Consider the following 15,297-nt stretch of genomic DNA (forward strand, 5'->3'; position numbering starts at 1 on the left):
TTTAAACTGCACGGCGCTGTGTGTTTAAACACAGCGCGCCGTCCTGATTAGGGCTTTTATCAGGGCTCAGCCCACGTATTATCTTTGGAAAAAATGCCGTTGTGCTTCCAAGCTCCACTATAGCCTCTATGTCAGCTCCTGTGTGTTTGTTATAAGGATCCCACTCAGCCGTGCTTTTGTAAAGGCTTCAGAAAACAGCACAAATTAGCTGAAATGATAAAGCATTTTAAAATATCAAACATAATGATGGAATAAAGGTTAAAACAGTATAATAATTTGTCTTTTGACATGGATATAATTTTTTTTTGTTGAAGGACAATGTATGACCAAGCACAGATTGTGGGAGAGCAAAGAAAACAAAAACAGCCTGAAAAGTAAAGGAAGACAATGATAAGAAAGGCAGTAAAGTACATTTCTCATGTTTTAACCATTTTGTTTAAAATTTACAAAGGAATCAGACCATTATGTTTAAAGAGCGTACTTGTGTCATGCCCTATGAATAACACTCAAATTAAATACACCTGTCTAGAATCATTGGGAGAAACATCTCTGTTCTGGATTTATCTGTCCACAGGAAATTAACAAATGTGCTGAGGTAAAGTCAGATGTAACTTAGCAAACCTAACTTTGAGGTGCCTGTTTTTTTTTTTTTGTTTGTTTGTTTTACACATCAGGTGCTTACTTCTACACTGTGAAACAAGTCACACTAGTTTAATGTCATGTAATTGTCCTGCCATGAACTTTTTTTCTTATTTTATGTTTATCTGATTATTTAACGATATGATGTTGTGGTAAATATCCTAGGACATCCACAGATGTGCAGATGTCTTGCAGATGTCTCAAATGTTTCCCAGTTAGGTATAATACCTCCTTGTAAAATAATGGACTTTACATTGTTTAGAAATAGTGTCATAACATTACCCAGATATATACTAAGAAGTGCATTTGACTAGCAGCATCTAGCTACAGGTTTGATTCATAAATCAGAATCAGAATTAAATAATATAAAAGCTCCAGGACTGTGATTCGGTTCCAATGGCTGCTTCAGTGAAAACCCATCAGTAAAAGTCCAGCCGCCAGACACTTGCTTATGAGAGTTTAATTCAGGACAGGCTTCAGAATAAGGCTTTAGTGTCACTACTCCAGGCAAGGTAATTTTGTCCCTTGGTGCTGACAGACTTCTTTTAGTCTGTCCAGTCATCCAGACTTAATTGGGAGGCGAACCAACCAGTTGTAAAACTTCCCCAGAAACAAAGGGTTCCTGGGTAAGTGAGGTGCTCAAACCAACTCACCAAAATAATTATGGGATTTGAGGAGGAGAATTAAATTAGATGAGATCCCAATTGAAACCAGCCACTTCAAGTCCTTTGGCATCTGAGAACAATGAAGGCAAGGCAAATTTATTTATATAGCACAATTCAGTACAGAGACAATGCAAAGTGCTTTACATGGTTAAAATATAGGAATAAAAGCAAGTAGGGATAGACTGTAGAAACAAAAAAGAACATTAAAAACAGTAAAACAGTTTAACTAGAACATTCAAAGGCAATTTCAAACAAATGTGTTTTTAATCTCGATTTAAAGGAACTCAGGCTTTCCGCACTTTTACAGTTTTCTGGAAGTTTGTTCCAGATAAGTGGAGCATAGGAACTGAATGCTGCTTCTCCTTGTTTAGTTCTGGTTCTAGGTATGCAGAGCAGGCTGGAGCCAGACGACCTGAGTAGTCTGGATGGTTGATACACTGATAACAAGTCTGTAATGTATTTAGGTGCTAAGCCATTTAGGGATTTATAGACTAACAGAAGTATTTTAAAGTCTATTCTCTGAGATACAGGGAGCCAGTGTAAGGACTTTAGAACTGGAGTGATGTGCTCTACTTTCTTAGTCTTAGTGAGGACGCGGGCAGCAGCGTTCTGGATCAGCTGCAGCTGTCTGATCCACTTTTTAGGCAGACCTGTGAAAACACCGTTGCAGTAATCTATTCGACTAAAAATAAATTCATGGATTAGTTTTTCCAGATCCTGCTGAGACATTAGTCCTTTAATCCTGGAAATGTTTCTCAGGTGGTAGAAAGCCGATCTTGTAATTGTCTTTAGATGCTTTTGAAGGTTCAGGTCTGAGTCCATCACTACACCCAGATTTCGGGTCTGATTGGTGGTTTTTAGCTGAAGCGACTGAAGCTGTGTGCTAACTTTTGATCTCTCCTCTATTGGTCCAAATATTATTACTTCTGTTTTGTTTTTATTCAACTGAAGAAAATTGAAGTCCCTCCAGATGATTTTTAGAGATAACTGGGTAGGTGGAGCTCTGGGGAGTCTAACCAAAGCTATTGACCAGACCAGGTCTACAGGAGTGATACAAATATTCCTCCTAAACATGCGTAAAACATTGTGTTTACAAGCATGCTAATGGTTGCATGGGTTCTTGATCTGGTCAAGAATCATTTACACTGTCTCTCAGATGCTAATTTACATTTGCACAAGCTTTACCTACTCTGAGGTATATTGCATAGTTTTCTCACATTGTTCTGTAAATCAGTTTCTGTCTTTCTCTATTTATTATATATTTTTATCTGAATATACCATATTATCAATACTTGTGCTGTAATTTATTTCTAATAAGTTAATTCTCTTTTGCTTTAGAGCTAGTTATTCATTACCGATCTAGTGTATAACTGTCTATGTGTTTTTGCCACTATCACATCCGAATTTCCCCATTGTGGGACATTAAAGGCATTTCTTACTTATCTTACCTTATCTCAATTAAATTTCATTTGAAGTTAATAATTAGATTTGTCAAATTATCTTAAGGAAAGCTGTAACAATTTCTCTTACAGTGTGTTGCCATGAATGTTCACGTATCTAAATAGGCATTTTGCACAGATCTAAGGTGAGGTAATTAGGTGTATTTTGACAAAAATGAAGTTCTACATATAAAATATTTAGGCTTCTTATGATGTGCCTTTAGTTAATGCCTCTTTATAAAGGATGACAGGTGTAAAATGAACTATATGCTACTATGATGGGACATAGTAAGTTACTTTTGCTGTGACATCACTGTGTAATGTTTTCTTCAATCTATAATCCTTGTTTGACAATCTTGAAATGAAAGTTCAACATTCTGCTCAATGTCTAAGAGGGTCCCAAGAGGTCAAATAATAATTTGCTAAATTAATCACAAAATGGCTTGGAGTTGTCTACTGTCGAAGCCCCTTTTAATATTCAACATGCCAAGGAGAGTGAATCTTCATCAGCGCAGACAAAACATCTGCATAGTGCAGCATGAGAGTAAATCATATTATTGGGTCACTGATGCAACAATTGAGAAGCACTTTAGCAAGTGATGCTTGTGTGTGTGTTTTTTTAACATTGCTTCTAAGGTGTAATGGTCATGCAAAAAAATAAATGTAACATGTCTAATTCAGGCTTAGTTAGCTGTATAGAAATGTGATGCTGTAGCATAATTTAATCAAGCAGCAATTAAAACACAGGGAAGAAATGCAACAGTGAGATAAAAATTCAAAATGCTGATCATTAATTTTTTTCAGATATGTTTTGCACATTTGAGGATAACCTCAAATGTGTTACTTTTATTCCGTGTTGCCATGATGTTTGTAGGTTGCTGTCCAGGATGGCAGGGATGAAGGAGCAACAGATCACGGAAGAGAAGCCCCTGCTGCTGGAGCAAAGAGGACCGGACACAGACATGGTCAGTCCACCATGTTTATCATTTGCATGACTTTTTGTTGCCATTAGCCCTTCTATCTGGGCATTCACATACCATTAGTGAGGGCTTTTAAAAACTCTTGGCATAATAAGACTGAGATGTTTGCGCTCATTATTTGTGATGGCTTATAATTAGACAATGGGCCTGTTTACCAGCGGAGGAGGAAATTAATGAACTCTATCCAACCATGACAACACTGTGAGAAGATGAGAGCTCATTTAATCTCTGAGAGGAAGAGAAAAAGACTGAGAGAGTGAAAAAACAAGAGAATAGGCTGATGCGATTACATAAACGGTACTTATTCCAGTCCACTTACCCATTCAATAAGCAACAGGTAGAGGCTGAGGCTAAATCAGGGGCTCTTGAATACCTCTTGATGCAGGAATGCTGAAAATGCTGGAGACTTCTCTGATGGAAAAGTGACTTGAAGAGGCAAGTTTTATGCCCGAAAAGCACACTGTTAATGATATCTTCAAAGTTTTCTAACACTTTCTAAGTCAAGTGACTTGGTTTTTATCCTTACCACCTATGGAGATAAAAGTTGTTTGAGCTAAAATAAGAGCACAGATAAGCCTAGAGAGGACTGACTGAACATTCGTAATGGCACAGTGAGGGATGACTGAAAAAGAAAGAAAATCACTTTCCAGAAAAAGCATCTCTGTCTGCATGTACCAACCTTAGTTTTACTGACAAGCACTGACAAAAGTGATTGACTTAACCGTGACTATCTTGGTCAAGAATATGGTGCATCCAAATGATACAGGAGGTCAGTTTTTTGATGAGAAGTAACATAATATGCTATCCATTTGTACAAATCTCATTAACCACTATTGATTAGTTGAAAAGGTCATTGAGCCTACTCATTATAACTCTCTGTTGGTAAATATTGAAGGCCATTGATCCAGTTACATGTTGCATGACTGACTTGACTGGCCGCTGTTTTATTCTGTGAATGACCTATTTTGCTTAAGCACACACTCTGATGCCTCTCACAACTTACTTAATGTCTGCAGCTCTGCAGCGTAGGTGACCTTTAAAAGCAATGAGTGATTGCTTGTTACACAAGACAAAGGTAAAACCCACTACCATTCATGTCTGACAAATCCTTTCTTCAGTTCACATGGGAAAAGTAAAGGCAAGATTGGGATATAAATGGCAAAAGAACTGTTGAGCAGACAGTACATATTAGACATTGTGCTCCTGGTCACCTTTACAACACAAGTTAAACAAAGGTTAAAAAATGCACTGACATCTTGTCAAGAAATGTTAAAGTTTTCATGTCTGTCATTGGTTCAAAGTACTATTTAGCATGCAAGAATGGAGCAGATTCCTGGTTTACGGTTGCTTGAGAAGTAATCCAACTGCTCAAGACCTACAGCTGTTCCTCTACTCTAATTAAAGGAAGGCTGCAAATCTTAAGCCTGACCTTTCTGAGCAAGACAGGAACAGAAAAGCTATAAGGAAATGGGACAAGATGTTTATCCTTTGGACATTAAAAGGACAAGAAGCTCACCCAGAACCTAACAAACATCAGAAAATCAAAATGTAAATTACAAGGATCATGGGTTATATTGACTGTATGTTACTGCGCTGTCTGCCCTGGTTGTTGCCCAATAACCAACTTGTTGTGCTTGTTGTTTTTGCAACACAGCAGGATAAAGGAGAGGAGGCATCGGGGGGACTCCCATGCCCCGAAAGCCCCGCGCCCCCTAATGAACCCCCTCCCCCCCGCCGCCCCACTCACCGCTGGCATGCCTTCGCACGGCACTGGCTCCGCCAGACCCGCCGTCGGACCAGCGGGGTCCTCCCGGTAACTACCAGAACAACCAGAAACATGACTGGCAGAACACAATATTCAAACACACAACACAGTTAAAGCTGCAGTAGGTAAACTTTGTATAGAACAATTTTTACACATTTGTTCAAACTGTCAACTATGTCCTGATAGTAAAATATGAGACAGATAATCTGTGAAAAAATCAAGGTCTTCTGGCTCCTCCTAGTGGTTCTACTGCCATTAGCAGAAATACAATGCTCCCAGTCAGAAACAACCAATCAGAGCCAGGATGAATGTCTGGGTCTGACTGGAGCTCGTCTGATGTCTGTTCATATTTTCAGGCTAAGTCCACAGTTTACTCAAAACTTCCTACTGCAGCTTTAAAACGTAGAAAAAAATTAGCTGAAAATTAAATATTAAGACATTTTGTTCAGAGATAAGCCTCCTATAAGTGAACCAATAAATGCTAACAAGTCTAGTTAGATGTGAGATCTCTGTATTTAACACTAATGAATAAAATATACATGATTAATCGTTATTACATAACTTGTTTTGAGTAGGCCTAACTAACTCCAATAAAAAGCAAGAGAAACCCATATATTGTATGATTATTCCAGATTGTAATTACATATTTTGATTTATACAATTGACAATTCATCTAATAAACTCCTTCTCCTGATGAAATAGTAAGCTGAAAATGAAACACAAACAAATGTTGTCCTGAACTAATCCCTCTCCAAGCAAACTAAATGCTAACAAACTGAGCTTTGCTTAGTAACAATTGATAAAAGTAAAAATTGATAAAATGTGTATGTGTAATGTCCAATTGATATTTTTAAAGGTGTTATCTTGGCAAAGAAAGTAAGCTGGAAAAAATTGGGCTTTTTTAGATTTAGCTCCTCGATAATCAAACTGACTGAATGCTAACACCTTTAGCTTAGTAGAGGAAGTTCAGACACAAAAAGGGAGACACTTTATTGAATTAACTTATACTGAAATCACATGTTGTAATTCATTTACTAAACCATTATCTCGTCTAAACGTGATCTGAAAATGACATGAGGACATTATGAAGGATTTAATTTGGCCTTAAGCTAACTAACTAAATGATACCCTGATGATTTCAGCAGTTTCATGCCAGATCAAGGACAGTTTAGACTGGCAGAGACCTATAGTTAAATAATTTTGATTTGATTAGTTTGGGATGATTTATTAAACTAGCAACTAGAAGAGTCGATAATGAAATATAAAGACTAGTATTCAGATATAGAATGTGTAAGCAAACGTATGTGAGTTAATTGCTGTATTAGCAGAGAAACCCCTTAAATAAACATAAATAATTACAATTTATGGGATCTATTTTAAATCATAAATTAATATTTATTCAGTTAATGCCTGATTTGTTAAACTAGTTTCCTTGATGAAAACATGTGCTGAAAAAAACAACAACCATGAAGGCAGTTTCTGTGTATCTAGTCCTTACAAAGTAACTTGCTAATTTGCCCATGTTGGCAGAGAAAACACAACTTCATTTGATTAATCTAAACATAAATCACTATCTGATTGAAGAAGTTTGTTATTTATATATTAACCCTTTACAAAGCTACTATTTTAATATAGTAATCTCATTATTATTATGGGAATATTATATCAAAGTAGCATCTTTGTCAGATGGTATCTGAAAATTAAATTAAATATGAAGACATTTTGTTCAGATCTAGTCGTAACAACCTTACTAGTAGAATCCTGTCCAGCCGAGTTTAGCAGAGACAGTCCAGAAACAAGAATATTTAAAGCATATTTGGAAGGTGAGCCAACAATTAAATCACAATTTATGCTTTATTCAATTAGAGAATTAGTATAGTAGTATCTCAGTAAAAAGCAAAGCAGAATAATAAATAAAAACAAATTTTGTTGAGGGGCATAACAGTTTTATCAGTTCTAAAAGACCAAACAGAACAAAAACATGAAGTTGAAGTTTGGTTTCTTGCCAAGCTGATGTAGAGTTAATATTTTATTTTCTGTAGGATGTTTTTTGTTTTATATGGTTAGTTTGGTACAGCTCATAGTGTCCAAATATCCTTAGCAGCAACACAAAATACAACAGGACAAGATAATTTAATCCCCTGTGGATTTAAACAAGTCATTCCTTGATCCTCCTAACAACTTAAACGTAGTATTTCTGAAATCCTCAAGAAAAAGCCTGAAATCTAGGCCAAAATCTGCATTCATGAAACAACTCAAAAATACACACACACAGACCAAGAAAACCCATTATGTCATCTTTAGTGCACCTTCACACATAGCCTTAGAGTTTTTGTAGTCTGTACGGATCAGTAAGACTAAAGGAGTCTTAACACCATCTTTAGGAATTCATTTCCTTTGGTCATTCTCTCATCTTTCTGAACTGAGACATTACCCATCCTCTACATCAAGTCTGTGGGTATTAGGGTTGAAGGAAAGAGACGAGTGCCACCTGCTGGTCCGACTACCTTACTTTCATTACTAACGTCTTCCCTGTTTTAACAATAAACTCCCATCTGCATGACATCCACAGGGATCGAAGTGGTTCGAAGCTGCATATTTGCCTAAGAATTAGCTAAATAATTAAATTATGTAACTGGATGTCCTCTCCCTGGCACATCCAGCTAATATGGTACAAACAAAGTAACATATTAGAATAGTTTAAAAATCACTTGAAATTTTTCACATCTGCAGTTTGTTCGCTTGGGCAGCTTCTGACCCTGTGCTTTTGTAACTTATTTGCCTTTTTTTTTTCTTTTTTTTTTTTAAACGTATCCCTCCTCTAACTCTGAACTCCTGTCATTTTCTTTCAAGTCATCACTGCTACCTGGCTAAAATTTCACATCATGTGTCCATAATTCACCACTTTTACTTTAGCCTTACTTTTGTATTTAATATTTTCATGTTTTCTTTCAGAAGCATCTTGAGAAACCCCCCCTTCACCTCACAAATTCAGAGCTGAACATGTCTAACAAGGAGACAAGCCAGCTGTTCTGATGGGCAATCTAACCCCACATGCATGCCCTTAATTTTGTGTTTTTTGTCTTATTCAGAGTTCCAGATGTTCCTGTTTTGCTCAAGGCTTTTAACGCTGGTTATGATAAGTGAACTTGAAGTTTGAAGAAGAAACTGGACATGCAAATAGTTGTTGCTCTTAAGCATATCATGCCTGTGTTTTATGTCCAAAGAGGATTTTCTAAAGAATGGGTTTACAAAATCACTAGTCTTAAATTAAGTGATAAAAATATATATATATATATATATATATATATATATATATATATATATATATATATATATATATATATATATATATATATATATATATATATATATATACATATACATATATGTATGTGTGTGTGTGTGTGTGTAGAGAGAGAGAGACAGAGAGAGAGAGAGAGAGAGAGCGAAATCCAGAACCTCCCTTTCATTATTTTTTTAACTCTGAGGTTGGTATGTGAGAAATATACTTTTTAAAATGCAAAACAATAAAACAACTATATAAGAGCATTTTAGGATGTCACGTTCAATAGTTTTCTCAATCAGAACTGTGTCTATTCTGCCTGAGAAAACAAGTTCTGAAGAGCCTCTGAACGGCTCCATAGGGATCAGCCAAAATTTAATAAATTTTAACCAATTTTTGTAGACATTACTCTTTGAGTAATTTTGATTACCAATCCCAAAAAGAATGTCTATTTGATATCAGGAAATATATAGCATATATATTTAAATGATTTAACAGTGGTTGAAATGCTTATAGATAAAAGTGTTTCTCATAAATAATTTTGTCACATGAACTACCTGTTTTGAAGTGACTTTATAAAAGTCTGGCTGAGGAGCAACGCATTAAAAACAGCCTTTATGTATGAATGTTGTGCAGACATGTTCATGTTTTTTTTTTTATTTTTATTATTTTGCTATTAATGTGCCCTGTCTCTGTTTAACACACTAAATGACTGAGGTAAGAGAAACGCCTTATGCCTCACCAATGGACGAACCTTCTGGTTACATCACACAGTTTTGGATGTTTTAAGTAACTTTTATGCTCCTGAATTGATTTTGATTTTCTCTTTTTAAGCCTGTTTGTAAATTGTTGTTATATCAATGGAATATCCCTTTACTTGCAATGCCTACAAAAAGTATTCACTTCACTTGGATGCTTCAGCCTGCAAGAATCTGCAAAAAAAAAAGAAAACATTTGTATCAAAATGAAAACAGATGTCTACAAGATAATCTAAAATATAATGGTAAAGTAAATTAATGTTTAAATATTCACCCCCTTCAGGTCCCTTTTCATCATTTTTTCTTGATGGACCATCACTTTTTAGATGTTGCCATGCTGTGTAACCTGATGATCAAAAAACTACATTTTGGTCTCATCAGACCCAGTAACCCTCTACTATGATTCTCCCACATGACTTTGGATGAATGCAAGGGGGAGATGTTTACCACGCACCCATTCAGATTTGACAGGAGACAAACCAACAATTGTTCACAAGTTTTTTTCTTGCCAGATCACTCAGAGTGTGAAACAGATTTACGTAAGTCCCACCCTCCCTCCATTTCTTAATGATGAATTTAACTGAATTGCATGAGATGGTGAGTGTGTCGGAGATGTTTTTGTTTCCATCTCCAGAATCATGTTTTTCAGTGATTCTCTACGTTTCTTAGATGGTTCTTAGATGGTTCTTGTGTTCTTTTTTTGATTGTCAACAACATAAAACACAAGACATATGTGTATCTATTCTCAACACCATATACTTACAATATACCAGAGCACTGAATTCCTTTAATAAGAACCTCACTCGTCACTTTTGTAATTTTCTTGATTAGCATAGCATCTTCAGTTTTGATGATCTTAAAAGGAGTTGCATGGTATCTAAGGTACTGAGCAATTTGTGTAAACGCATTAAGAGGCAAGCTGTGTGTGTTTCTTTGAGTAGAATCACCAGAGCCTCCAGCAGAGGCGACTGTATTATTCCACTACTACTGTGGTCATTGGGAGGTAATATTTTGGAACAACCTGCCAATCACTGTCAGGGAATGTCCAGAAGCTGAGGGGATGGTTTGCATACACCCACATTTGCAAACATAGTCAGTAAAACTAATTCTGAGTGGGATTACATTTATTGTGTGTTTGTGTTTTTGCTATATGTGGCGGCATGTGCATACACAGGTTGTGTAAATATGTCTAGGATGAGCACCTGTGTAAATGTGCATTATTTTAGGCCATTCGGTCTGTACCATCTGGCAGGGAGACAAACAATGGAAATCAGCCTTGGCTAAAAATGGATGCATTTGAATTTCTGTTGTTCAAAAATGTTCATTACTACACAATGCCCTTCTTCAGCTAATAAAGTAAAGTAAAAAAGTGTCTTCTTGCTGTAATTGTAGCAGGAATACAGATGAATCAGAGACCGGACCACCTTCTTCTTCTCGGGTTTAATTGTGTTTGGGAAGCCAGCATTAATTTTATGTATAAGGTGCATTACCACCACTATTAGAATCAGCAAAATCTGGGAACAAAAATAAGACATTTGACTTTGGTTCACTTTACTCTCAAAGAAAACATTTTAAATAAAAAAAAAATGTGAAAAGAACAATATGGTATATAAAACGTACCACCTACTGCATTGGAGTGTGGCGAGGAGGGGGACAGAAACATAATTCTTCTCATTAACCTTGTTTTCTTGTTGTTGTTTTTTTGTGTTTTTTAAGAAATGTGTGGCCCCTTGTCTTGATAATACAACTTTTAAGCATGTAACATGTAATTCATGTTCCAATACTCCTGCCATGCTCTCTGGACATGGTTGTTATTGAGAGTTTTGGATTCCTCTTTACTGAAGGGAATGTGGAATTCAGATTTTAGTGTTTGCTTTGTGCCCTCTACTCCCACATGTGCCACTCCAGCATCTGAGGACAGTCCCATTAGATTAGAGGACAAAAATCTGTTTTTACTTTGACATAAGAGTCTTTTAATTCTTCTTCTTCAAAAAAGAAAATTACATTGACCTTGGTTTCTGTTATAAAACAAGGCAATAAAAGGCTGAAGCACTCAGATAGGGTTCATACCTTTGAAGGCATTGTAAATTTAAAGACATGCTATACCTTTTATTTTAATGTCTGTGGCTTTTTTATTCCCATTAAGGCAGCAACCATTGATAGATCTGCATGTTCTCTGCTGCTAAGGTCCCTCTGTTTTTGTTTTTTTCTGCGGTTTGGGCCTACAGAGCACTACTGTCACTGCTCTACAAAAATGGACCTAGTAAAGTTCATCTAACTTTTCTCATTGTGATGTAACAGCTTCTCCGTGTTTTATGTGCTTGTCTCCCTGACCAGGACTGCCCTGACCAGCTGATGCCCCCAGGCGACTGGAAGGTAGGAACGCTCTCACCCCTCTCCTCTTTAAATATTATTGCTCTGTCTCTTTTCTCTGTCTGTTGTAGTTCATCTCATTTTGACTTGCTCACATAGGTAAACTGTCTAAATTCTGTGATAAACCTTTCATTCTAAGACCTTATACAATCCCTGCCTCAGATTAGAGCTGTTATCTGGAAAGTGACTGAGAAATGGAGCTAAACAAGATTTAAGTTATAAAAAACAGAGCATTTATTCTGCATTGTAGCAGTTATAGGGAGTGTGCAGTTCGCTTGGTTGTGATATTCAGGAGTTCCCCTCTTTTAAAATTTGGTTGCTGTCATATACACAAGATTTTGTACAACTAGTGGCCTTTATTTGTACTAATCAGAAAGAAGGAGACATGCAGCAAAGGTCCCAAGGTCAGGAATCGAACCCTGGACCCTACACCAAGGACTAATAGCTTGTTGAGTTTTGTGGGGTTTTAATCAGCAGTCAGTATCCTACCTGCAGTTGTAGACTCTTTGAACAACATCAGGTTAAATAAGTAGACCAGTTTCTCCTGACAGCTAGTTGGAGGGATGACAGAAAAACAACCCAAAAAGAAAAACTGTGATGTAACTAAAGTGCTTTTTATTTATTCTTTGAGTTTATTTTTTTTAATTTTTTTTCAAGCTTTTAATTTCCTTTATAAAAAAACAACATGGATAAGTCAATGAGGACATTTCTAAAAGGGACAGTTATTAAGCAGAAAAAAATATAGCAATTCAAATATTTCATGTGTTTATTTGGAAATTTTCAGGAATAGCTTGGATGTTGACAATTCAATTCAATTCAATTCAATTCAAAAACACGTTATTAATCCCAAAGATAAATTAAATGCTAGTGTAACTCATGGGGGTTTCTTCATTGAGTTGTTGTAGATGCTGACGACTGCAGACAGAAAGGATCTCCTGTATCGTCTGTCTTACAGCAGATCTGGAGAAGCCTCTGACTGAAGATACCCTGTTGTTGTACAACAGTCTGATGAAGAGGATGCTTAGGGTTGTCCATAATATTCTTCATTTTATGAAGAATCGTTGTTTGCAAAGTTATTTTTAGAGGTTCTAGAAGGGTCCCCAGATCTTGCATGTGGCTCTGAAGTTCTGATTTGATGTTTGAATCAGCTCTTTGCTTAAATCAGAAGAGATAAATGTGTGGAAATAATGAAGTTGGCTGCTCCTTCAATATTTTACCTTGTGGTTTTATTAAACAAAATATAATTAGCATAAAATACTGCTGTGGTGTAGGCCACAAGTCTATCGAAAGAAATTAGGAAATCATTTAAAAGTTTATTTCAGTATTTAAATTCAAAAAGTTAAACTATATGGAAAGTTTATATTTGAATTATTTAATTCTATAAATTCTGATTTTTAATAACAGCTGATTAAAATCCAAAATTCAGTTTGACACATATACTCTCACATGATCAATAAAAATAATGTGATTTTCTTATTAAAGAAATGTTTTTTATAACCTTAGTTGGACTATACAATCATAGGAAGACTGTTGGATAAACAGCTGTCCAGGAGATGGTCATTGACCCACTCTGCACAGAGTCAAACTACAAAAAGTATTTACTTGTTGATTCATTTCTCTGGTGATATATTTAGTTCATGTGGTAAGAGGCAGTCAGGTGCAATAGAAAGTTTCCTAACAAACACCTTTCTTTCACCTTTGTTATCGCACCTCAGACAGAGGTCTCAAGTAACAACGCAGCAGTGAGGTTAAGTGTAATGTGATTAATAACATTTTTAATCACTAGCTAAATCATAAGACATGAACTTTTGTTGTTTCCTCTGAACAAGACCATGTTGTGTGTAGTGAAGGTAATTCCTTCTGACAGGGCTACTTTACTTATCACTTATTTTCTTCCCTTTTGCCCTCTTGACAGACACCTATATGAGCAAATATAGTGTTAACGTTTTTAACCTTGACAGATCTATTAAAATTGTCCTATATTTTGGTCACTTGTTTTGACAATCTTTAAAGTGTCAAAACCCAACTTGTGTGGTCAGGACAGAAAAACAGGAGATACACTGATTGTAGCAGGAAATTTAAATTTTTTAGTTTTTTTTAAATCAGCTTAAAGAAGTAATTAGAAGTGCGCATGCACAGCCAGCAAGCAGAAACTAGGAATGAAAGAGCACGGACACAAGGATTGGTTATAGTTTTTACAGATTTTTTAACCTCCTTTTTGTGAATACATAATGTATTAACTACTTTTAGGATGGAAGGACGATTTTTACCCAGTATAGCAACAAGGGTTTCTAATCAGGATTAAGTTTACCCAGAAAAAAACAAGCAAAAACACAATAAAACAAGAATAATAGAAGTACAGGACGTGAGCATCAGTAAATCAGTTTGTTGGGAAAGTTTATGAAAGAAAGAATGTGCAAATTGTTGCACAGTGTAGAACAAATAAATCCCAAACAAGCCAAAGCAAAACTAAGCCAGACAGTGTGGTATGGGGTGAGCAAAGACAGGCACCAGAGCGAGGAGCAGCCAGGATTAAACAGACAGAGAACATTGGGTCCAAGTGTTCCCAGTCAGGAGCCAACTCCGAAACACTCCCGCTTCACCAAAGGCTGGCAAAGGACAGGAGTTCTCACAAGAGAAATTCATGTGAAGTGATTAAAATGTGCATGCCCCTTTTTAAAAAGGGGGCACAGTCTTTCCATTAAAGTTTACACTAGATTTTTTTTAAGAAAATCCGTGTTTTACATTGAATACGATGAGAGAATTATAAAACGTGTTTTCTGAGAACCAACCATGGAGAAAGAGAAAAAGAAACAGAAGGGATAAGAAGACAAAAAAGAAAACATACATAGGACTTCACATTGTACATAAAAACACCCACCTCTAAAAAGAGAAGTTGGAAAAATACCCACAGAAAACATGAAGGGCATTGTTTTACCGTCGATTTATAACGCTCTCTGGTCTTTTTGTGTTCTTTAGTGTAAAGGACACATTTAAAATGGGTTGATCCTATCAGTTAGTGATATAACACAATCAAGAGTCTTTTATTGTCACCATGTGTTAACATGGTGAAATTACCTTTGAGGCAGACACCGGTTTTGGATACACACAACTAACATGATACACATACTCAGACTTAGTATTTGCAGTTTTTTTCCCCCCACACATTAGAGCATGCAAGTTCGTATCAGAGTCTAAGGGCTCTGATATCAGTCCCTTTGTGAACGCATATCAGCCATGTTACATGGATCAGTCACTCCTTCGTGAATCTAAGTAATGAGGTAATTGACATGAGATTATTTTAGAGATTAAGAAACATGTCAAACTAATGCTAATCAATTGCTGCCACAGCACTGTTGTGTTGACAAAACTCACCACCAGTGTCCCTAATG

At 36.2% G+C, this 15,297-nt stretch overlaps 1 protein-coding gene across 3 annotated transcripts in view; it reads left to right on the forward strand.

The window, feature by feature from the left end:
• ndrg4 (NDRG family member 4) overlaps window positions 1–15,297 on the forward strand; it is an 87,482-nt gene that overhangs the window by 41,702 nt on the left and 30,483 nt on the right. For 2 of the 3 annotated variants that reach the window (XM_036124946.1, XM_036124956.1), the window contains exons 2-4: window positions 3,618–3,708; window positions 5,378–5,536; window positions 11,870–11,908. In XM_036124946.1, the coding sequence (XP_035980839.1) occupies window positions 3,631–3,708; window positions 5,378–5,536; window positions 11,870–11,908 (276 nt within the window). In that variant the 5' untranslated portion in view covers window positions 3,618–3,630. The remainder of the gene's footprint in view (window positions 1–3,617; window positions 3,709–5,377; window positions 5,537–11,869; window positions 11,909–15,297) is intronic. The other variant, XM_036124963.1, reaches the window with a different exon arrangement.

This window comes from Fundulus heteroclitus, chromosome 2 (genome assembly GCF_011125445.2).
Source record: "Fundulus heteroclitus isolate FHET01 chromosome 2, MU-UCD_Fhet_4.1, whole genome shotgun sequence".
Lineage (NCBI taxonomy): Eukaryota > Metazoa > Chordata > Actinopteri > Cyprinodontiformes > Fundulidae > Fundulus > Fundulus heteroclitus.